This window comes from Periophthalmus magnuspinnatus, chromosome 7, assembly GCF_009829125.3.
Source record: "Periophthalmus magnuspinnatus isolate fPerMag1 chromosome 7, fPerMag1.2.pri, whole genome shotgun sequence".
Classification (NCBI taxonomy): Eukaryota; Metazoa; Chordata; class Actinopteri; order Gobiiformes; family Gobiidae; genus Periophthalmus; species Periophthalmus magnuspinnatus.
The window spans coordinates 13933317-13956815 of NC_047132.1; the positions used below are offsets into that span (position 1 = coordinate 13933317).

Consider the following 23499-nt stretch of genomic DNA (forward strand, 5'->3'; position numbering starts at 1 on the left):
ATATATATATATATATATATATATATATATATATATATATATATATATATATATATATATATATATATATATATATCAAAACACTGAATTCATATATCCTTTGAATGTTGTCTAATAAGCACAATTTTTGTACTAAATTTTGAGCACTGGTTTGATACTTACTGAAACTATTCATTCATTAATGTTGTATCCTTTTGAAGATTGTCTAACGAGCACCATACTCTAACACTTAAACTATTCGTGCATTATAATAGTTCCCTTTAAAGGCAACATTGTGTGTCCTGAATTATGGGAAGCAGTTGGTACTTTGCAGAACTCCTTTACAGAGATAAGGCAGCCGGAGGAGACTCAAGGCCGAAGGACGGGCCGGTGCAGTCGGGGATGTTCGAGAGTTGAACGAGGCCGGAAGGAGGAGCCAAGGCGTCAACCTGTTCAACATAATATTTGCATATTCATGTTGTATTTTATCCCCTGGGTAAAGGGAAAGGCAGGAGAGTCAGTCCGCCTGGCTTAAGTCCTGCATACGTAGGCCCCGAGGGATAGATCATTTGACCCCGGATACTGTATTAGGATTGTAACTGTCAGGGGAATAAACTTTTGAGATTTGAACTGATCGAATCCAGTCGTCATTTTTGATAGAACACGCCTAACAAGGGTCACTCAAACATGTGAATGAATCAAACACAGCTCCAGTGTTTTTGAGGAGGAGCATTAGAACATGGAGGGTCAGTCCATGTCGTACATTTAAAACATTAACATCAGGATTCTTCATATATCACAAACTTTCAGATCACAAAGTTTCTCAGAAAGAGCTGGACTATTATTATTATTGTTGTTGTTGTTGTTGTTGTTGTTGTTGTTGTTGTTGTTGTTTCCTAAGTTAATCAGTGACATTGAAAAAGTGAGTGTTAGGCCCATAGACTTGACTGGGTCAGAGACTCGTGGAGAGCGCCATGTCTCACCAGAGGAGGGCAGCACACAAAACCAGCGCTGTAAACAGAGACTCGTCCTGATCTGGCAACTCCCCGTGCCTACAGCAAGAGAAGAACCGTGCTCTGATCTGGCAACCCCCGTCCCCCGGACCCACAGCGAGAGGAGGACCGTGCTCTGATCTGGCAACCCCCATCCCCCGGACCCACAGTAAGAGGAGGACCGGACCGTGCTCCCGTGGCCCCGCAGACTCACACAGGGACACACGCCGCAGGATGGGCGTAGAGATCGAAACTATCTCCCCGGGGGACGGTAAGCCCCAAGCCACCCGAGCCCCCCTAGCCCCGGACCACGCGCCGGGATCAGGTCCAGGTTTAGAGCTGCCACACCGGGACTTTTATGGTCCAGTCGTGGTTTGGACTTGGTTTAGATCCGGTTTAGTCCTGTTTTAGACCCGGTTTATTCCCGGTTTAATCTTTGTTTAGTCCCGGTTTAGACACGGTTTAGACCCGGTTTAGTCCTGGTTTAGACGTGGTTTAGTCCTGGTTTAGTCCTGGTTTAGTCCCGCTTTAGACCCGGTTTAGACCCGGCTTAGTCCTGGTTTCGTTCCTGGTTTGATTCTGGTTTGATTCTGTCTCTTGTTTCAGGGAGGACGTTTCCTAAAAAGGGTCAGACGTGTGTGGTGCATTATGTGGGTGAGTAACTCTCCTCCTCCTCCTGTAGGTCTAATTAGAGTCTAGTCCAAGCCTAGTCTGGTTTCTGTGCGGATCTACTCCAGGTTTAGTCCAGGTCTAGTCTGGGTCTTGTTTGGGTTCAGTGCAGGTCTATTCCGGGTCTGTGTGTGTGGGGCACACATCTGGAGTTAACTCTTTGGATGTTGTTTAGTTTTGTCGCTGTGGAGTGATTATAGTCATGTTCACTTGAATTCACTCCCCCTTGAACTGCCACCTTATCGTAGTGGGGGTAGTTTGCATACCCAAATCATCCTAGGAGCTATGTTCCCTGGGGCACTATGGCCCCTGTAGGGTCACCCATGGCAAACAGGTCTTAGGTGATTCAGACTAGAAGCAGTTCACAACACATCAATGAATATTCATATGACAAGGACCATGACGGCACCTGGTATGGTGCAGCCGGGGCCCCACCCTGGAGCTGGGGGGCTTGAATGCAGGTGCCTGGTGGCTGGGTCTTTGCCGGGCCCCGACGTGGGTCCACCCTCCTATGGGTTCACCACCGGCAGAGGGTTTCATAGGGGTCGGGTGCAAAGAGAACTGGGCAGCAATCGGGGATGAGTGTCTTGACGATCAAGTCCACAGACACAGCATCTGGCTGTGGCATGTGACCTCGCTGGGGGCGGAAGACCTGTCCCCGACCCGATCAGGTCGGGTCGGGTCCCTCTTGGAGTCCCTCTTGGAGTCCCTTGGAGGGGTACTAGACAGTGCACCGACCAGGAACTCTGTTGTTCTACTGGGGGACTTCAACGCCCACGTGGGCAACGACAGTTATATCTGAAGGAAGAACGGCCTCCTTAATCTGAACCCGAGTGGTGTTCTGTTATTGGACCTCTGTGCTAGTCAGAGTTTGTCCATAACAAACACCATATTCGAGCACTGTCCATTAGTCCATGTGTCACCAGGACACCCTAGGCCAGAGGTCGATGATCGACTTTGTCGTCGTGTCATCTGACCTTTGGCCTCATGTTTTGGACAGTCAGGTGTGGAGAGGGGGCAAAGCTGTCAACCGATCACCACCTGGTTGTCAGTTGGATCCACTGGTGGAGGAGGAAGCCGGACATACCTGGCAGACCCAAGCATACTGTGAGGGTCTGTTGTGAGGGTCTGTTGGGAACATCTGGCGGAGCCCTCTGTCAGCAGGGTCTTCAAATCACCCCCCCCCCCCCCCCCCCCCCGAGAGAGCTTCTCCCAGATCCCGGGGGAGTTTAGAGACATTGAGTCTGAGTGGATCATGTTCTCCACCTCCACTGTCAATGAGGGTGCTCGTTGTTGTGGCTGCAAGGTCTCTGTTGTTGCAAGGTCTCTGTTGCTGAAAGGTCTCTGTTGCTGCAAGGTCTCTGTTGCTGAAAGGTCTCTGTTGCTGCAAGGTCTCTGTTGCCGAAAGGTCTCTGTTGCCGAAAGGTCTCTGTTGCCGAAAGGTCTCTGTTGCCGAAAGGTCTCTGTTGCCGAAAGGTCTCTGTTGCCGAAAGGTCTCTGTTGCCGAAAGGTCTCTGTTACCTCTCGCAGCGTCAATCTTTGAACCCGGTGGTGGATGCCGGAGGTAAGGGATGCCGGAGGTAAGGGATGCCGGAGGTAAGGGATGCCGGAGGTAAGGGATGCCGGAGGTAAGGGATGCCGGAGGTAAGGGATGCCGGAGGTAAGGGATGCCGGAGGTAAGGGATGCTGTCAGACTGAAAGAGTCCTATCGAGCCTTGTTGGCTTGTGGGACTCCTCAGGCAACTGATATGTACCGTCAGGGCAAGCATGTGCAGTACAGAGGCAAAAACCCGAGGCTGGCAGGAGTTTAGTGAGACCATATAGGACTGTCGGTCGGCCTCAAAGAAATTCTAGCAAACGTCCGACGCCTCAGGAGGGGGAAGCAGTGCTTCACCAGCACTGTTTACAATGCAGGTGGAGAGCTGCTGACCTCAACTGGGGATGTTGTTGGACAGAGGAAAAAATACTCCTCAATCCTACTGTCACGTCTTCCAAGGAGGAAGCAGAGACTGAGGACTGAGGCGGACTCATCCATCACCCTGGACAAAGTCACTGAGGTGGTTGGTAAGCTCCTTGGTGGCAAGGATCCAGGGGTGAGTGAGATCCGTCCTGAGCATCTTAAATCTATGGATGTCGTGGGGCTGTCTTGGCTGACATTCGTCTGCAACATCGCATGTCGTTTGGGGACAGTACCACTGGACTGGCAGACCAGGGTGGTGGTCCCTCTGTTTAAGAAGGGGGAACGGAGAGTGTGTGTTCCCGGTAAGGTCGATTTCAGGGTATTAGAGAGGAGAATCCAACCGATAGTCGAACCTCAGATTCAGGAGGAGCAGTGTGGTTTTCATCCTGCAGAACACTGGACCAGCTCTATACTGTCCATCAGTTCCTTGAGGTTCATGGGAGTTTGCCTAACCAGTCCACATGTGCTTTGTAGATCATTTGACTGTGTCTCTCATCGTGTCCTTTGGGGGGTTCTCCATGAGTATGGGGTCCGGGACCCTTTACTAAGGGCTGTCCGGTCCCTGTATGACCAGAGCAGGAGCTGTGTTCGCATTGCCGGCAGTAAGTCAGACCTGTTCCCCAGTGCACATTGCACTCTGCCAGGGCTGTCCTTTGTCACTGGTTCTGTTCATTGTTTTTATGGACAAAATTTCTAGGTGCTGCCAGGGATCGGAGGGGGTCCGGTTCAGAGGACGGAGGGGGTCTGGTTCAGGAACCACAGGAGCTCATCTCTGCTGTTTGCAAATGATGTTGTCCTGATTACTTTATTGAGTCAGGACCTGCAGCAGGCACTGGGGCGGTTTGCAGACGAGTGTGAAGCAGCTGGGATGAAAATCAGTTCCTCCAAATCCGAGGCTATGGTTGACTTGAGTTGGATCGGTGCAGCATCCGCTGTGATGCAGTCTCTGTATTGGACTGTTGTAGTAAAGAAGGAGCTGAGTCGAAAGGCAAAGCTCTCAATTTACTGGTCAATCTACGTTCCAACCCTCAGCTACGGTTATGAGCTTTGGGTAATGACCAAAAGGACAAGATCGCAGATACAAGTAGAGCTGAAGGAATTTTGTGTGGAGAGGGAAGTCTGGGCCTCCCTGCTCAGGCTGCTGCCTCTGTGACCCGGCCTCGGATAAAGAGGAAGAAAATGGATGGATGTGTTACATCTCTTTACGTGTGTGTACATGTTTATGTACATATGTTGAGAACTGAATGACTCATGGGCTGTTTGGGTCAGTCGCCGAGGAGACAGGATTTCCCTCATGAGGTTTCCTTCCTCTAGAGCACATGTGTCAAACTCAAGGCCCAGGGGCCAAATGCGGCCTGCCACGTCATTTTATGTGGCCCGCAAGAAGGTAAATTAAAAGGCATGACTGTCATTTTACAATAAGTCTATACTGCTTTAATGTTTGCACAGACAATAAACTAATGAGATTTTCCCAGCAAGTGGAACTGAGAAATATTTGCAAATAATTATCACAAAATGTTCATGAAGAGGAAAATTGTTGGCATGGAAGGAAGTTTGGAGGAAGAAAGGTGAAGGCGAATACAAGTTTGTGCTTTGAGGAGAAAAAACTGTATGTTTTTTGTGTTATGAGGCAGGGTCGGTACAATCTACGTCGACATTTTGACACCAAACATGGAGCTAAGTATGCAAAAGTTAGTCTGCAAGAAAAACAACAAATTGTCCAATAATTAAAAGGCTGTGAAAGGCCGTATTTGAAGCAGTGCTAAAGGTCTGTGAGCAGGTGTGTCCCGACCAGATACACACTTTTTAATGTTTATCACAGAAACCGTTATTTAACAAGTTAAAAAGTAATTACATTTATTTTACATGACATTCGGTTACATTTAGTGATATTTACACTGCCGCACAGTTACATCTGGCCCTTGATGGCAGCCATTTTGCTGATGTGGCCCTCGGTGAAAATGAGTTTGACGCCCCTGCTCTAGAGCCTCCCTTTAACCCAACCAATGACATGGTTCAGTCCTGGTTCAGTCCTGGTTCAGTCCTGGTTCAGTCCTGGTTCAGTCCTGGTTCAGCCCTCTTTTCTCTCTCTCTTTTCTCTCCCTCTTTTCTCCTCTTTTCAGGCTGCCTCACAGACGGGCGTAAGTTCGACTCGTCCAGAGACCGGGACAAACCCTTTAAGTTTAAAATGGGCAAACAGGAAGTGATCCGTGGCTGGGAGGAGGGCGTGGTCCAGGTAACTACTCACCTGCTCCAGACTGATGTCTGTCTAAATGCTTCTCATTGAAAGGATCTGGAAAAGGTGGAGCTTCATGATTCATCCTTGTTCACAACAGAAAAGCTCAGATGTCTTCCCTCCACAAAAGTACAAAGTTCTTCTCTGGGAGGGCATCTGAACATTTGGGGGGGGACCATACTCAACCTGCGCCGTTGAGTATGGTCCGGTGACTTCTATGGGTAGCCATGTTTAGACCCAGGGGCACTGTGTTGCTACTAAAACAGCTTGAAGTTCGTCTGCGCTGCCATGTTTGTTTTGGTTTGTTCAGCTCCGCCCAAACCACAGCACTGCCCTGTGATTGATCAGAATCATCTGAATAAAACTCTAGAGTTCATGAAAACCACTTCTCTAGTTTCTGTAGTGTGATCTTTATATTTGTGTTCTCTCTGTACGAGGTCAAAGGTCGGATTTTATATTTGAACTAAACCCTTTCTAATGTCTCGATGTTTCTCTCCTCTCTCTATGTCTCACTCTCTCATTCTCACTCAGATGAGTGTAGGTCAGCGGGCTAAACTCACCTGTTCTCCAGACTTTGCTTATGGGCACAAAGGACACCCTGGAATCATCCCCCCAAATGCCACGCTCATCTTTGATGTGGAGCTGCTCGGCCTGGAGTGACCCCAGCTCTGGGGGTCAGGGGTCGTCTCAGGTGAGTGACCTGGCCTAACCTTGAGAATAAAAATGCGGTTATGTCCCTGCGGCAGAACAGTCCAGGACGCAGATCAGAGGCAGTCCCCGAGCAGGTCCTAGTCCCCGAGGCAAGTCCTAGTCCCCGAGGCAAGTCCTAGTCCCCGAGGCAGGTTTCTCATTCTGTCTCTCATAGTTTAAGTGGACCTAAGATGAAAATTACAGGCCTCTCTCATCTTTTTAAGTGGGAGAACTTGCACAGTTGGTGGCCGAAATTTAAAATGTCTCACTGAAAACGCAAAACCTCATGATGATTATTTGAATCTGATTGGTTGAAACATCACAAGAATAAGATAGATTTAACTTTGGTTAAGACCTAAAATAGACCAGGTTTAGTCCTTGTTTAGACCTGGTTTAGATCTGGTTGTATTTTTGATATGGTACTTGTAGTGAAAAGTTTGAAAATGCTGATCTGACCTTTTCCCTTGTGTCCACAGCTTTACTCCGGGGTCGTGACCTTTGACCTCTGCTCCATGTATCTGTACCACTTTGTCTCATTTATTTATATTCAGTGTTTTTTTCTGTAAAAACACATCTGAAAACCTCAGACTCTCAAACTGTTCCAAAGACTGAAGCTACAACCAGACCCCACCTCTTGAGTGAGCGCCTTTATAGACCCCACCCCCAGACCCGAATGCCTTTACAGACCCCACACCCCGCATCTTGAGTGAGCGCCTTTATAAACTTTGCCTCCAGACTCCGCCTCTCGAGTGAGCGCCTTTACAGACCCTGCCCCCAGACTCCTCCTCTCAAGTGTGCGCCTTTATTAACCCCACCCCCAGACCCCACCTCTTGAGTGATTGCCTTTATAAACCCAGCGCCTTGGTCGACTGAGGGAGTGGGATTGTTTTAAAAACATCAGTTTCATCACATGAGCAGTCACCATGAGGCTGTGAGGGTGTTTTGCCCAAGGACACAACAACGTTATGGCAATTGAACCAGTGACCCTCCAGCTGAAGCACTGCACCTCCTCTTTAAATCAGATCTGTTTGTCTCGTCTGAATATTCACAAAAGTCTTACATTTGCAGCAAAACATTGTTTTTTTTTATCATTTAAAAAATGTGTATTATAAAAACTCAAGACGCTTAAGTTTCTGTAAATAAAAACTGTCAGATGCTCTCCCTGTGTGTCAAATGCCCTCCTGCCCGTGTGTATGCGTGCTCTGTGTGTCAGATGCCCTCCCTCCTGCCAGACTGTTGCATGTTCTTTATCTGGAGATAAACCTGTGTGAGATAAACTGTTTTAATAAAACTTAAAAAGCCACAGCTGACCCGCAGCAGAAGCCATAAGACTGTCCGGGGTCCCAGGCTCAGGGGTCACGTCCTCAGATGTGCTCAGAGACGTGCAATGTCACTCTGTTTTGTTGAAGTTTGAAACAGCTAATTTCAGTCTCTGTGTTGGTCGGAACTTTAAATAAACTACGCTCCTGTTTCCCAAGAACTTTTATTTTGAAGTTTGTCTAATGTTGGCCCAGAATTGTGTATGTTCAAAGTGACCGAAACATGGACAGAGAGAGACAGAACTGTGTATGGACAGAGGGACAGAGAGACGGAGGGACAGCTCCCTCTCTTTTTGAAGCTACAATCTGATTAAAATCACACCTCACATTGTTCATGCCAAAATCTGATTATAATCAGATTTCTGAATTACTTATTAAATCTGATGCAAACTGCACAAAGACACTTTATTGCTTTTTGTGTTTTATGGATGGTGGATGTGTGGTGTCAGGGTGTATGTATATGTGTGTGCATGCATATATATATATATATATATATATATATATATATATATATATATATGAATGAGAGAGAGAAAGAGAAAATAAATACAAATAAGGGCATGCACAAAGTTAAAATATAGAAAGATATTAAGATGTAAACACCATGTTATAACAGAGACACAGCACAGACAGTATCTGGACCACAGTTATCTGCCGTATACAGTCTGTGGTCATATATGACCCCATATCACCTCCACTGACCACTGCTGTATATAAGATTACATCACCTCCACTGACCACTGCTATATATAAGATTACATCACCTCCACTGACCACTAACCACTGCTGTATGTGACATTTCCCGGGCTCTTCGCGGCTCCAGCACTACTAAACTATTAAACTATTAAACTATTAAAGTGTCAGACTATTAAACCATTCGACAATAAATAATTAAAGCCGTAACTGAGTCACGTGACGGAAAGGGGCGTGTCCACTAAATAACTGACGTCCATTTCCGATCTGGAAGCGTGCGGGCTTACGTCACTTTCCAGAATTCCCCTTCGCTTCGTCTCACGTCCACTCCCATAACACACATCAGAACTGCAGCCGTGTACTCCTCCTCCTGTGCCTGTACCTCAGAGCAGCCTGCCCCGCCTCAGCGCCTCTATCTCTGGCTCCAGACCCGCGTCTGTCCCCGATCCTCTCCACTATCTACGGCCCGCGGTGTGAAGGTGAGCCCGGTGCTGTAGTGCGCAGAGTGCCGCTGTCTGCTGGAAGAAGCATTAGCATTAGCGTATTAGCATTAGCCCGTTAGCATTAGTCTGTTAGCATTAGTCTGTTAGCCTGGCGCTGTTTGTTTATGTCGCGTTTGTCTCACAAAGCCTCTGCCCTCCGCTCTTGGGCACATTTTAAGCATACTTTAAGCATATTTTGGGACATATTTAAACCCGTGACTTTGTGAATTGTCGTGTTTTTATTTTAATCCTTCAGACTTTGGCTTTAGGCTCATATTTCGACGGATACTTCATCTTTAGCATTAATACTTCATGACCGCAGCGGAAGGGCTGGTGTAACGGGGCTACTCCATCCTGATCCCACAGACACGATATTCTCCTGGCCCTTGTCTCACAGGCGCATGTTTAGGTTTAATTCGTGGTGTTTGGTTGAACCGCAGCGCAGACATTTGCTTTTTTCTGGCCTCGTCTCTTGGTCGCTTCCGTTTTTATGTCTTTTATTTTCAGGCCTCGGACTCAAAGCCAAACATAAGATCGGAGCCAAAAAAACACAAAAAACCCTCCACATTCCTTTCTCCAGATGATTCGTTCGGGTTTGAAAAGGCTGAGCTCCTTTTGAGCTGATTTGGGTTTAACACAAAAACAGACCGATGTAGTTCCGATTCCAGCCCTCTGCTTTATGTTTATCCTCCATTTTAGATTCTTAAAGTAAAAATCTGTGACATTTTAACATGGTTTGGGAAAAGATTAGATTGAGTCCCTAGGTAATTTCTTCTGTTCCTCCAAAACTCAGGAAGAAAATGAATCAAACCCATCTTAACTGAGCCCTATTGTGCTTGTGTCTCTATAGTTCTCATCTCTGACCCCTGTGGATCATTCTTATAATTTAAACATTTTAAATCACAATATTCATGGGAGCTGACATCGCTGTTAACGTCATCACAACAACGCGCCGAATCCTACGAGTTAGAAAATATAACTGGAGAAGGAAGTGCGAACGTCCCAGTGGGCTTGTACGTCCCAGTGGGCTTGTACTGGTGGAGGTGAAAACGGGTAGATCGACAAAATGGTGTCTTCAAAATAAGAGATTAAAGATTACTCAAACATGAATCACTCCAAATACAACTTCAGAGGCTCAATGAGAAGGAATGACTAGAACATGGTGAAAGATCTGAACAGTTTGTAGAGTTTGTTAATTTTGAAGAGTTTGAACTGGGTGGATTTAAGCACCAAGCTGATGGAGCCGTAATACACTTCTGTAATGTTTGATTCAAAGATGGAGGATGAACACGCCCAGGTAAACACTGACCTGTGTAAAATGGTGATGCAGCTTTTCCCTGGACGAGGGCAGAGGCCAGTTTGATCTTGAGCTTCCATCAAACTGGAAACTACATGAAAATACAGTTTAACCAACTCTAAACTAAAGGAAAGAAAACACAAGGGCATCTGACACACGGGGAGGTCATCTGAGTTGACAGTAGATGTGTTTTGGCTCCATGTCTGGTTACTTGCTGCATTCCTCTGACCTGACGCTGTTTGTATTTTCTTAATTGCTGATACGCATAGGATTTGGCAGCGTTGCATAGTCATTTTAGTACAAATGACAGCATTCGGGGCTTTGTTGTGATGACATTGGGCACTGCAGTTTTCTAATGTGGAAGTCAGCAGACTTGTTTCTTTTATTAAGTCATTTGGATGAATATTGTGATTTAAAATGTGTAAATTATAACATAATGATCCACAGGGGTCAGAGATGAGAAACATAGAGACACATGAACGTGTGTTTTTAATGGAGAGATTCACAGCCAGTCCACACAGGAACAAATTAGGGTTTTTTTTCAGACAAATTCCTCAAACTAAAATACACGTCTTGTTTTATATAAACATTTAAGGAAAAATTTGTCTTATTTATTTCTGTAAATGTTTTCAGGAGTGTAACGTTCCTTATGTCTGATGGTGCTGTCTGTAATGTCATGTTTTGAGTGTTTCCAAATGGTCGGCTGATGGTGTAATGTGTTGTTTTGTTCTGTGTCTTGTGACGTTGACGCTCGTGTGTTGTAAGTCTGTGTCTCATAAGTGAGAACTAAGGAAGACCTTTAAAAACAGTACGGCCCTTGGGTTAAAGGGCCTTTCCCCAAGCCTTTTTCACTACAGACCTATAAGAGAACTGGAGTCATGCTTGTCGCAGACCCATAACTGCTAGCCTCAATGAGCTTCATTTGGAGCTGAACGCTGTGGGTGACGTCACACTCACTTAGTCTACTTCTGTATACAGTCTGTGGGTAGTAGTAACACACATAAACACGCTGTGATCAAAATGGCCTGTTCTCTGTTCAGTCCTCTTTGTAGAAGCCTTCAGTTAGTGTATTTTTACTTTTGTCTTATAATGATGTATTTAAAAATCTCTGTATAAATTAAGTGACTTTCGGTTCTGTTCCGGGGTGTGGGATTTAAGATGACAGATCTGTTCTGGTCTGGGACGTGAGGTTTAAGACCACAGATCTGTTTTTGTCTCATGGGGAAACTGCAGTGTTGCAGTAACAGCACAAGGCGTCATTAGCATAAATTTAATAAACATGAGAAAGACATCTGTATCTGAACAAGAACTAAACAAACTATTTTACAGAGAGAGCTAGAGGTTTAGTGTTTACACCTCTCTCACCTATGCTGTGCTTAGGCCTGTCTCACCTGTGCTGTTTATACCTGTCTCACATGTGAACTCCTCTGTCTCATTACAGTGGTTTTGTTTACCTGCTGAACCCATTTTAAATCAAACAACATATTATCCTATATAATACTTTCAGTCAAATATAATAAGTGTGTTTTGTTATTTTTGCCCACTTTCTGTTTGTGCAGTGTCATGTGTTTCCATAGAGGCATAGTGTCTTTACAGTCTTTATGATAATAACGTGACCTTTGGTCCATGTGTCATTATGTGATATTGATGTTTTTCAGGTCAGATTAGTCTCTTGTGATGGGATCTGTGTGTGGTTGGTTCTGTCTGATCTGTGTGCCGTTGATTTTGTCTCTTCTGTGTTGTGTGTGTATAACTATTCTCCCTCTTTCTCCTCAGATGTCTCTGTACCCGTCTCTCGAGGACCTGAAGGTGGACAAAGTGATGAGGGTAAAACCATGTGTTTAAATATTTTTAAAGTTACATATATGATCATGTGTTTTAAACATCATCTCTCTTCCTGCTCGTCTCCTCAGGCTCAGACTCAGCTGGCCCAGTCCACCCTCGCCCCAATGCCTGCGCTCCCAGAGGGCACCTACCAGGCCCTGCCCATGAGTGCGCCCCCTGTGGGTGTGCCCGCCGCTCTACCAGCCTCCAGTAAGTGCTAGGGTCTCTGCCAAATATCAGTGTGTGTCTGTGTAATCCTTCAGTGTCCATTAGGTTCCATAGTGGTCCATGGGCGTATACTAGTCTGCGTGGTCCCAGGCTGGTCCGCGTGGTCCCAGGCTGGTCCGCGTGGTCCCAGGCTGGTCCGCGTGGTCCCAGGCTGGTCCGCGTGGTCCCAGGCTGGTCCGCGTGGTCCCAGGCTGGTCCGCGTGGTCCCAGGCTGGTCCGCGTGGTCCCAGGCTGGTCCGCGTGGTCCCAGGCTGGTCCTAGGCTGGTCCTCGTGGTCCCAGGCTGGTCCTCGTGGTCCCAGGCTGGTCCTCGTGGTCCCAGGCTGGTCTGCGTGGTCTGATTCTTGTTCTGGTTTAAACACATTTAGGTTCACCTCTGTAAAACTTGATTTGGAGCCGTGAGTGGGACTGTGAGAATCGTGTTCTGTGTAAGTCCGTGTGTGGGACCAGACATCTCTATCGCTATCTCTCTCTCTCACACTCTCTCTCACAATCTGTCTCTCACACCCTCACTGGTTATGCCTGGCGCTGTGGGACATTCTCTAAAGTCTCTCCTTTCAGACGCTGAGCTCGACTTGAATCTGGTCTCAACCTAAACCCTAAAAATAAGAAAACATTAACACCACCTGGTGTCATCACCAGGTGTAACAGAGTGCAGAGGGAGGATTACTGAAATGTGTGAACGAAGCAAAACACAACTTCTGCATGTATCTTTATGGTGGAATGTTCAGTAGTTACCATGGAGACACAATACACACATTAGCAAACACTGTTAAAAATGTTCAAGCTCGTTTGAAAACTCAAGAAAAATCCCCAAAGTAATTTAAAAAGCACATGTTTGGAAGCCTGTGGTCAATCTGAGTATTCATGGTCCTGTTAAGGAGTTTGATTTTACACAACAAGGCAAGAGGGACTGACTGAAAAAAACAGTTGGCTAATGCTAAAGCTAGCTTGTGACTGTAATGTCACCTTTTATGGTACGAGACTGCCTCATGTTTCTGGTTTCAATGCGGTGTTTAGATGTTAGTTCTGGTGTTTGTCCACAAGGGGGCCCTCTGTCATAGCAATGAAACTTGTTAGCTATACCTATACCGTCCTAGGACCTGGCATCTACATAAGTGGACAACACATTATGCGTTGTCTAGGCCAGAGTACAATTTCTTTCTCTACAAGGTCCTGGTGTCCACATACGAGGACATTATACTGCCTTGGTTTAATAATTATTGTGATAATATCGTTAATCGTGATTAATATCCTCCCATCCCTAGTTGGATGCTCTGTTCAGACGTTGGACGCTCTGTTCAGGCCCCTCCGTGTCCGCCTCTCCGTGTCCTCCTCTCCGTGTCCTCCTCTCCGTGTCCTCTTCCCCGTGTCCTCCACTAGTGTCTTCCTGTCTGTGTCCTCCTCACATCATTAGGTCTGATCCTTCTCTCTGTGTCTCCTCAGATCTCTACCCAAACCTGGAGGAGCTTGGAGACTACATGGGCTTATCTCTGAACAGTGAGGAGGTGCAGAGGAACCTGGCTCTGGTGCCCGTCAGTGACAATGTGAGTTACACCTTCACCGAGGGACTCCTCTCCTCCTCGCCTCTCCTCCTCTCTCACGTCTAACTCTCTCCTCTCTCATCTCAGGTGGCAGTGCCCTTCTCTCCATACGGTGCCATGGTGCGCCCGGTGACTGGGGCAGACGTGGGCATCAGACGAGCTGAGATCAAACCTGGACTCCGGGAGGTCATCCTGTGTAAAGACCAGGACGGGAAAGTGGGACTGAGGCTGAGGGCCATAGACAACGTGAGTGCTCCACTGTGCCTCCTCCTTTGTACCTACTCCTCTATCCCACCTCACCTCTGCACACCTGATACCTCTCTCATATCTCATCCAGCTGGTCCAGTCTAACTGCCCCTCCTCTCGATCTCTCGATCTCTCGATCTCTCTCGATCTCTCTCGATCTCTCTCTCTCTCCAGAGTATCTTTATTCAGCTGGTCCAGTCTAACTCCGCTCTCTTTTCTCGCTCTCTTTTCTCGCTCTCTTTTCTCGCTCTCTTTTCTCGCTCTCTTTTCTCGCTCTCTATTCTCGCTCTCTATTCTCGCTCTCTATTCTCGCTCTCTGACTGTCTCTCTGACTGTCTCTCTGACTGTCTCTCTGACTGTCTCTCTGACTGTCTCTCTGACTGTCTCTCTGACTGTCTCTCTGACTGTCTCTCTGACTGTCTCTCTGACTGTCTCTCTGACTGTCTCTCTGACTGTCTCTCTGACTGTCTCCTCAGGGAATCTTCATTCAGCTGGTCCAGTCTAACTCCCCCGCTTCTCTGGCTGGTCTGCGTTTTGGAGATCAGGTTCTGCAGATAAACGGTCAGAACGTTGCTGGGTGGAGCGTGGACAAAGCTCACAAAGCTCTGAAGGCTGCGGCCGAGACCAGGATCGAGATGGTGGTGAGGGACAGGTCAGTGTGGAGCTAGTATACACACATGGACCACTGACTGTCGCGGTTTTCAAAAAGTACAATATCAGCCGTCACTGTGCTACGAAAGCATGCCAACTACGCTAGCAGTCGGGAATGGGCTATGGCTCAGATGTTGGCACCCAGTTTACAGACTTTACTTTTCACTGCCAAACAGCCATTTAAGAGTCAAGGTACCAAGGCAAGGTTTTTGCTGGCATTCAAATTGGCAAAAGCTAATGAGCCTTTCTCCAATTTTTAAAAAGAATGCATTTGGAAATGAATTTGTACAATGAGCCTTGCTACATGTTACAGGCCAAATCTCTAATGTAATATATACATATACAGAGTGGGTACAGAAAGTATTCAGACACCCTTAAATTTTTCAGTCTTTGTTATATTGCAGCCACTTGCTAACATCATTTTATTTTTTTCCTCATTAATGTACGCACAGCACCCCCATGTTGACAGAGAAACACAAAATTGTTGACATTTTTGCAGAACTATTAAAAAAGGAAAACTGAAATGTCACACGGCCATAATTATTCAGACCCTTTGCTCAGTATTTAGTAGAAGCACCCTTTTGAGCTAATACAGCCATGAGTCTTTTTGGGAATGATGCAACAAGTTTTTCACACCTGGATTTGGGGATCCTCTGCCATTCCTCCTTGCAGATCCTCTCCAGTTCTGTCAGGTTGGATGGTGAACGTTGGTGGACAGCCATTTTCAGGTGTGCAGAGATGCTCAATTGGGTTTAAATCAGAGCTCTGGCTGGGCCATTGAAGAACAGTCAGAGTTGTCCTGAAGCCACTCTCGTTATTTTAGCTGTGTGCTTAGGGCCATTGTCTTGTTGGAAGATGAACCTTTGGCCCAGTCTGAGGTCCTGAGCACTCTGGAGAAGGTTTTCATCCAGGATATTCCTGTACTTAGCTGCATTCATCTTTCCTTTGATTGCAACCACTCGTCCTGTCCCTGCAGCTGAAAAAAAAAACCCACAGCATGATGCTGCCATCACCATGCTTCATTGTTGGGAGTGTATTGGACAGGTGATGAGCAGTGCCTGTTTTTTTTTCCACACAAACCACTTAGAATTAAGGCCAAAACATTCTATCTTGGTCTCATCAGACCAGAGAATCTTATTGCTCACCACCTTGGAGTCCTTCAGGTGTTTTTAGCAAACTCCATGTGGGCTTTCATGTGTCTTGTACTGAGGAGAGGTTTCCATAAGGCCACTCTGCCATAAAGCCCCGACTGGTGAAGAGATGCAGTGATGTTTGACTTTCTAAAACTTTCTTCCATCTCCCGAGTGTATCTCTGCAGCTCAGCCACAGTGATCTTTGGGTTCTTCTTTACCTCTCTCACCAAGGTTCTTCTCTCTCGATTGCTCAATTTGGCCAGACAGCCAGCTCCAGGAAGGGTTCTGATCGTCCCAAACGTCTTCCATTTAAGCATTATGGAGGCCACTGTGCTCTTAGGAACCTTAAGTGCAGCAGAAATTTTTTTGTAACCTTGGCCAGGTCTGTGCCTTGCCACAATTCTGTCTCTGAGCTCTTCAGACAGTTCCTTTGACCTCATGATTCTCATTTGCTCTGACCTGCACTGTGACCTGTAAGGTCTTATATAGACAGATGTGTGGCCTTTCTAATCAAGTCCAATCAGTTTAATCAAACACAGCTGGACTCCAATGAAGGTGTAGAACCATGTCAAGGATGATTACAAGAAATGGACAGCACACGACTTAAATATGAGTCACAGCAAAGGGTCTGAATACCGGTACTTATGGCTGTGTGATATTTCAGTTTTTATTTTTTAAGAAATCTGCAAAGATTTCAACAAATTTGTGTTTCTCTGTCAATATGGGGTGCTGTGTGTACATTAACGAGGACAAAAAATTGACTTAAATGACTTTAGCAAGTGGCTGCAATATAACAGAGTGAAAAATTTAAGTGAATAAGTCTGAATACTTTCCGTACCCACTATATATCCTGGCCCGGCTCCTCTGTCAAATTTTAAAACCCATTATGGCCCGTGTGTCAAAAGATTTTCCCACCACTGGTCTAAAGCCTCTTTAGTGTCAAAAGAAACGTTATTGTATACTATAAAAGAATATAATCTGTGTCTTTGACTCCCTCTGCTGGACTGTGGATGCTCTACAGATAACATATTTGGTAAAACTAATTAGTGGTGTAGTCTGCCGTGTGTCCCTGCACCTCCCTACAGCCCATAGTAGACCCTGTGTATATCTTGCATTAATGTTGTAGTAGGCGTATGAGTGGTATCTTAAACGTTGGTATCAGTGTGACCATACAAGACTGGTCTTTATATGAGAGATAGTTCTATGGTGATAATAGGTGTATATAAAGTTAATAATAGTTGTATATTTCTTAAACGTTTATGTTCTCCAGGCTGTTCGAGCAGTGAGCATGTAGGACTGTTCTTTATATTAGTGTTGGCAGTAGGAGTTGGCATGAGTGCTTATATATTTTAAATATATTTTAAAGGTATTTTAAATATATTTTGAATATATTTTGAATGTGTTTTCAATATATTTGAAATGTGTTTTAAATGCATTTTAAATATATATTAAATATATTTCCAGGCCATTCCAGCGCACAGTGACCATGCATAAGGACAGCTCGGGCCACGTCGGCTTCATTTATAAAAACGGTAAAATCACGTCTTTGGTCAAAGACGGATCTGCCGCTCGAAACGGGCTCCTGACCGAACACTACATCTGTGAGATCAACGGTCAGAACATCATCGGACTAAAGGTCAGAGGTCACACTACTGCGCAGAGTACATGCAGTTTTTGTTTCTGTCGTGTTTCTGATGTGTTTGTTATTGTTGTGTTTATGATGCATTTCTGTTGTGTTTAACGCTCCAGAGTTAAACAGGTGAAACTCAATGTTTTTCTGTGATGTTCCAGGACTCTCAGATTAAAGACATCCTGAGCACGTCGCCCAGCGCCATGACTATCACAATCATGCCCAAGTTCATTTACGATCACATGATCAAGAGGTGAGGCCTACACCAGTGTATATGACCAAACCATGACCAAACCATGACCAAACCATGACCCAAACCATGACCCAAACCATGACCCAAACCATGACCAAACCATGACCAAACCATGACCAAACCATGACCAAACCATGACCAAACCATGACCAAACCGTCACTCTGCTCACTCTGTACTGAGAACTTCTTTAAAATCACTGGTCTAAAGTCAGAGGCTCGTCTCGTGCTCATCATGTTTTCTGTTTCAGGATGTCCACTGGTCTGCTGAGATCAGCCATGGACCACTCTGTGCCCGAGGTCTGAGGGAGAACGGGGCCAAAATGTGTCCTCCTCCTCCTCCTCACCACCTCATCCCTCCATTCTCATACTCTGTGCCCGAAGTCTGGGGAAAGAGGGAGAGCATGCCTCCAAGATGTCTTCTCTCCTCCTCCACTTCTCCCCATCTCATCCCTCCATCCCTCACCCCTCTGTTCCTGAGGTCTGAGAGGGAGAACCTGTCTCCTCTCTTCCTCGTCCTCACCCCTCTATCTGAGGTCTGAGAGGGAGAAGATGTCTCCTCTCATCCTCCTCCTCACCTCATCCCTCTATCCTCAACCCTCTGACCCTGAGGTCTGAGAGGGAGAACATCTCACCACCTCTTCCTCATCCCTCCATCCTTACCCTTCTATCCCTGAGGTCTGAGAGGGAGAATGTGTCTCTTCTCATCCTCCTCACCTCTTCCTCATCCCTCTGTCCCTGAGGTCTGAGAGAAAGTCTCTTCTCTTTATCCCTCACCTCAAGGGAGAGAATGCGTCTGATCCAAGATGGCTCCTCTCCTCCCCTCTCTCCTCCCCTCTCTCTCCCTCTTCTCGTTTACCATAATACTCTCCGTCCTAACTCCTTCACTACTTCCACACTGACACTTTTTTAATGTTTAACTTTTAGGCTTCTTATTCATGTTTTTATTTTTAATCTTGTACAAATGTTTTCTGGCAGCACATCTGATTTATGCTGAGATCACATGACTTTCCAATGCTGTATTATCATAGTAACTGTTCCCAAACCTGTTCTGTCCTGGTCCCGCCCTTCAACTCTAAGTGCACATAAGACTTAAAGCTTGTCTGTGGAACTTTTCTCAATGAGCCATAAACCTGAACACGCTCTAAGCACCACACCCCCGCTCCAAAGGCCAGCTCAAAATGGCCGCCACTGCCTCCCGTGTTTGTCCAATAGTTTAAAGGGGGGGTATTATGCAGGTTTTAGATGTCATCCATGCATGTCTGAGTAATCTAGAGATCTCTCCCAGGCCCTATTCAAACCCTCTTTACAGTGTGTTACAGTTAATATCCCATAGAAGTAAAATACCCCCTCTTTAATAACCCATAGAAATAAAATACCCCCTCATTAACAAGAAGCCGTGTTAAAAGCATTCAGGCCTGGCTTGTGGTTCTGTTACAGACACAAAGTTCAGCTTCTTCAAAAGAAATTATGTTTACACTTCAAACGAGGCATTAATAAAAGGCTTCTCTTTCTGTTTAAGGCTTCTTCTTTTGTTTAAAGCTTCTTTTGTTTAAGTCTTCTTCTCTTTAAAGTCTAAAGTCGCACGATTAAAATGGGAATCTATGTGACCAAACATGTTCTGCTTCAATGTGCGGTAGCCCACCCTTTTCTGAAATTATGACGTCACTTTGCATAGCCCCGCCCCCTCTGGTTCATCATGTTTGTGAGGTAAAATTTTGGGCGAAGTCTGCTGTGTTCAGGGCCAAACATTTCTGAGTCAGGGTTGTATTAAAGCGTTTGATTGGCCCAAATGAACGTTGAGTTTGTGTTGGATCCCCATGTGGTGTTGACGGGCGCCTGTAAATCCTGAGCAGTTCACGTTATTAAAAATCACTGAGACGTTAAAGACCAAAAGCAGGTGAGACTCTGCATCGGACCACGGCGTTGGCGCCTGAACGCAGCTCACTACGCTCAAACACTAAGTGCACTTTGACCTGAGGGTCTCCTCATTTCAATTCATCCAGAGCCAGAGTCTAACCCTCAGCCCCGTCACAGCTCCAGCTTTTGGCCCCTGTGTGTGGATATTGTGGGTTTGATTCCCGCCCCTGTGTGCGGAGGTTGTGGGTTCGATTCCTGCCCCATGTGTGCAGGTTGTGGGTTCGATTCCCGTCCTGTAGATGAGCCTCTCCTGATGCTGTTTGTATTCGATGTGTTCTGAATTTTCAAAGTTTCTGAATTGTTCTGTCCTGTAAAAAGTTTATATCGAATGTAACGAGATGATATTGTAAAACAAATAAACTGTCCTCTGCCTCTCTCAATCTACTTTATATTCCCTGTGTCAGATGCCCTTTCCGTGTGTGTCCCCATAAACTGGGACTAAACTGGGACTAAACTAAACAGACCCTCACAGAGCTGTAGACTTTTCATGCTGTTTATTGAGTTTTCATGTACAGGGATCACTCGCTTTAAAATCTCATTTACATAAATAATCTCTATGTTCATATTATGATTCTACAGATTTATACAGAGATTAGGATTAAGACTACACAGAACAATAGCACTGTTAAAAAAAAAAAAAAAAGATCCGCAAAAGTCAAAGTCGCGTGTACGTCACAGTGGGAGTGTATGTCACTGTGGGATTCAGATCTTTACTGCAGAATAAATACATTTATTTTATTATAATATATGCTGATGGAGACTAAAGTCTATTCCTTTGACGATCTTGTCAGATCCAGGTGACTCTCGTGAGTTTTTTTTTTTTTTTTTTTACAGTGCTGATGTCATAGCGACACATTCAAACGGCACGTGACAGAATGTCTTAAGTCTAGTTTAAGTGATGGACGTGAGTTTAAAGCGTCACTGTGGCTTTTCTACAACATGGAGGCTTCATGGATTTGTCTGGAATGATCCGCAGTGTGGTGGCATCATCGGCATTACAGACAACAGCGCCTTCTACTGAATAAAGGAAAGAGAAGTATAAAGCCATACTGTGGAACATTCCAGGCAAAGCACAAACATCTCAGCAGAAAAGTTTGAGTGCGGCTTTAACGTGTTTCTAAACGTTAGTTTATTTATAATGAGTTATTTTGATTTCAGCAACATTCTGTGTGAGTGATAAAAATGCATTTACATAACAACATTCAGCTCCAAACGGATCCGAGCAGGAAATAAAAACATAAACAAGTACACAAACATTTGAACAATTTTGAACAGAAAAATGAGGCATGTTTTAAATCAGAGCAGATTCACCTGTCACTTTCACCTGTTACCCTCCCTTGTCTGTCGTTTAAATATATTTATAAAATACATAAAGTCTATGGCTTTTCCGTGAGCGGAGGCTCGTCCAGCGTCTGCGCACTGCAAAAACACGACCAACTCACAATATTTACATTCATTTAAACGTATTTAAATTCATTTAAATATATTTACATTTATTTATAATTATTTATGCTCATTTGCTGCCCTGCTTTGTTTATATTTTTCACCAGTTTTAAAATGAGTCTGAATGGGATTAATATAAACGCAAACCTGTTTTATATTTTTGCAGTGCGTTTGAGGCGTCACGAATCATCCAATCACGTTTGAGCAGAAGGAACGTCACTCAAATGTTCAAATGTTTAAATTTTACATTTAAACAAATTTAGACACATGTTTGTCACTCTGGAGCCGGTGCTATGACCACAAACTGATGAAACTTATTTTTACAATGTTTATGGTTCAGAGGAGCAACAGAACGAAAAGATAAACAATGAAAGAGAGGAAGAACGAAGGAGAGGAAGAGAGGGGCGGAGAGGGAGGAACTGAGAGAGAGAGAGGGAGAGGTGAAGAGACAAGGGGTGAAGAGAGAGAGGAGAAGTGGAGGGAGAGACAGAGAGAGGGAGGAGATAGGGAGGAAGGGGTAGAGTTAAGAGGAGGGAGAGTACCCCACGTCGGGGAGGAGGAGACTAAATTTAGCTTCAGATCCAAAACATTCACAAACAAAAGAACTTGAGACGAGTTTAATCCACAGAATAAACTCACAAGACGTCAGTGTTAAGTGTCCCCCCACGTTCATACAGTCACACGAGGTTCCAGGGCAAAACCCACTGCTCTGGAGGAGGAGCGAGCCAGGAGTGAGAGGAGCGAGCGAGGAGAGAGGAGGAGTGAGTTTAAGCTTCAAACAGTAGGTGTGTACAGCAAAGGTGGGACGCCACCGGGGGGAGATGCTGAGGAGGAGACACTGAGGACGAAATGCTGATTACGGAATGGTGAGGAGGATTTTTGTGTTTTTCTCAGACACAAATAGCCACCATCTTCTGGATCCTCCATAGAACATCACATCTGCTCCACATTTCAAAGCCAAACACCAAACTCACGTCTGATTGGCTGAGCTCTGATTGGTGTTTGATTAGTTAGGAGGAGTTTGAGCAGAAATTCAAACAACAGTGACCAGAGGGACTTCATGTCAGGTCAGACTTCAGGTCAGAGGTCAGAAGTCAATGTGAGATCATCTTATGGATCTCATTTTATCCACGAAACTGCAGCCAACGCCTTTGACTCTGTTCTTTCAGTTTGAAGTTTATAAGAGCTTATAAACTCATCATGGTGAGTAGTGAGGATGTTCTATCCTCACTACTAATCCATAGGTTGGTAATCCATAGGTTGGTGGTGTGATTCTAACTCACACAGATGAATGCTGTCGTCGTTTCCTTGGGCAAGACACTTAACCCACCTTGCCTGCGTACACTGGTGTGTGTGAATGGGTGAGTGGTTCCTTGTTGTAAAGCGCTTTGAGTGCCTTGAAGAAAAATATAGAAAAATGTGACCATTTCCATCAGGTCAGTGAGGAGTAATTCTAGACCAAACTGTTTAATTTAACTTGTTCTGTTTTTGTTTTTTTTGAGACTTGTGACTTGACTTGAGACTTAATGTGGGACAGCGTGAGCTGAGAGACAATGGCTGCTATAAACGTGCCAAGATCACCTCAGACACCTCTAGTCTCTAGAGGACACATTAAGAGAGTCCGTTGTGGTCTGCGAGTGCCTTTGGATGTTTTGTTTTGTCTCTTTGTGAAAAATGGTTTTAGTGGATTTATTAGATAAAACCCATTGAGGCGACATGTCTGGGTCCATGACTAGCCTTTATGTTAGCCAGTGAGCCCAGTATAATTAAGTTGCCATTAATTTATAGCTGAAGTTTCTTTTTCTTCCGTAAAATGTTGTTACGTCACTGGAGCATAGTCTCTAATCAGTTGACGTGACGAGTCAAGCACTTTTTCTCCTCTGGCATCTGACGCTTTCGATGAACAGAGCGACCAATGCCTGAACAGAGTGTCCAATGCTTGAATGAACACCTGAACAGAGCAACCAGCGAGTGAACATTAAAGACACGCCAATGCCTGATCCATGTTGCTCTGACATTTGAAAATGAACCATAGAAACACCTTTTGGGCACTGTAGAGTGAACGCGTAATTAGAATTTTAGTGTAACACTGACAGACTGGAATAAGTCCCAACCTGAATAGCCACAACTCCCAAAATATCTGGATTTATTTAAGACGTTTTTTATCATTTTATTATTATTCATGTGATAATCATATATCTCATGTGGCATCAATGAAACAGTTGGGACATTTTCTAAAGACGAGAAACGAACAACAGAATGCAGGGATGCCCACATGTGACCTCCCCCTCCACATGTCCCCCCCTTCCCCCCC

The 23499-nt window shown here is 45.3% G+C and overlaps 2 protein-coding genes across 2 annotated transcripts; both read left to right on the top strand.

Annotated features, from left to right (window-relative positions):
• Positions 1-1078: 1078 nt before the first annotated feature.
• Positions 1079-8161, top strand: fkbp1ab (FKBP prolyl isomerase 1Ab). Its single transcript, XM_033969406.2, has 5 exons — positions 1079-1242; positions 1578-1625; positions 5724-5836; positions 6368-6527; positions 7003-8161. The coding sequence occupies exons 1-4, from the start codon at positions 1206-1208 to the stop codon at positions 6494-6496; spliced, it is 327 nt and encodes a 108-aa protein (XP_033825297.1). The 5' UTR covers positions 1079-1205; the 3' UTR covers positions 6497-6527; positions 7003-8161.
• A 652-nt stretch (positions 8162-8813) lies between these two features.
• Positions 8814-20125, top strand: sdcbp2 (syndecan binding protein (syntenin) 2). The gene is made up of 9 exons (XM_033969405.2): positions 8814-9017; positions 12094-12144; positions 12231-12351; positions 13815-13915; positions 14000-14158; positions 14635-14810; positions 17407-17578; positions 17734-17825; positions 18074-20125. The coding sequence occupies exons 2-9, from the start codon at positions 12094-12096 to the stop codon at positions 18126-18128; spliced, it is 927 nt and encodes a 308-aa protein (XP_033825296.1). The 5' UTR covers positions 8814-9017; the 3' UTR covers positions 18129-20125.
• The last annotated feature ends 3374 nt before the right edge of the window (positions 20126-23499 follow it).

Coding starts and splice junctions, on each gene's coding strand:
- fkbp1ab (XM_033969406.2), top strand. CDS start 1,206: ATGGGCGTAGAGATCGAAACTATCTCCCCGGGGGACG. Junction 1,243..1,577: donor AACTATCTCCCCGGGGGACG/GTAAGCCCCAAG, acceptor CTCTTGTTTCAG/GGAGGACGTTTCCTAAAAAG. Junction 5,837..6,367: donor GGGAGGAGGGCGTGGTCCAG/GTAACTACTCAC, acceptor ATTCTCACTCAG/ATGAGTGTAGGTCAGCGGGC.
- sdcbp2 (XM_033969405.2), top strand. CDS start 12,094: ATGTCTCTGTACCCGTCTCTCGAGGACCTGAAGGTGGACAAAGTGATG. Junction 14,159..14,634: donor GGCTGAGGGCCATAGACAAC/GTGAGTGCTCCA, acceptor CTGTCTCCTCAG/GGAATCTTCATTCAGCTGGT. Junction 14,811..17,406: donor GAGATGGTGGTGAGGGACAG/GTCAGTGTGGAG, acceptor ATATATTTCCAG/GCCATTCCAGCGCACAGTGA.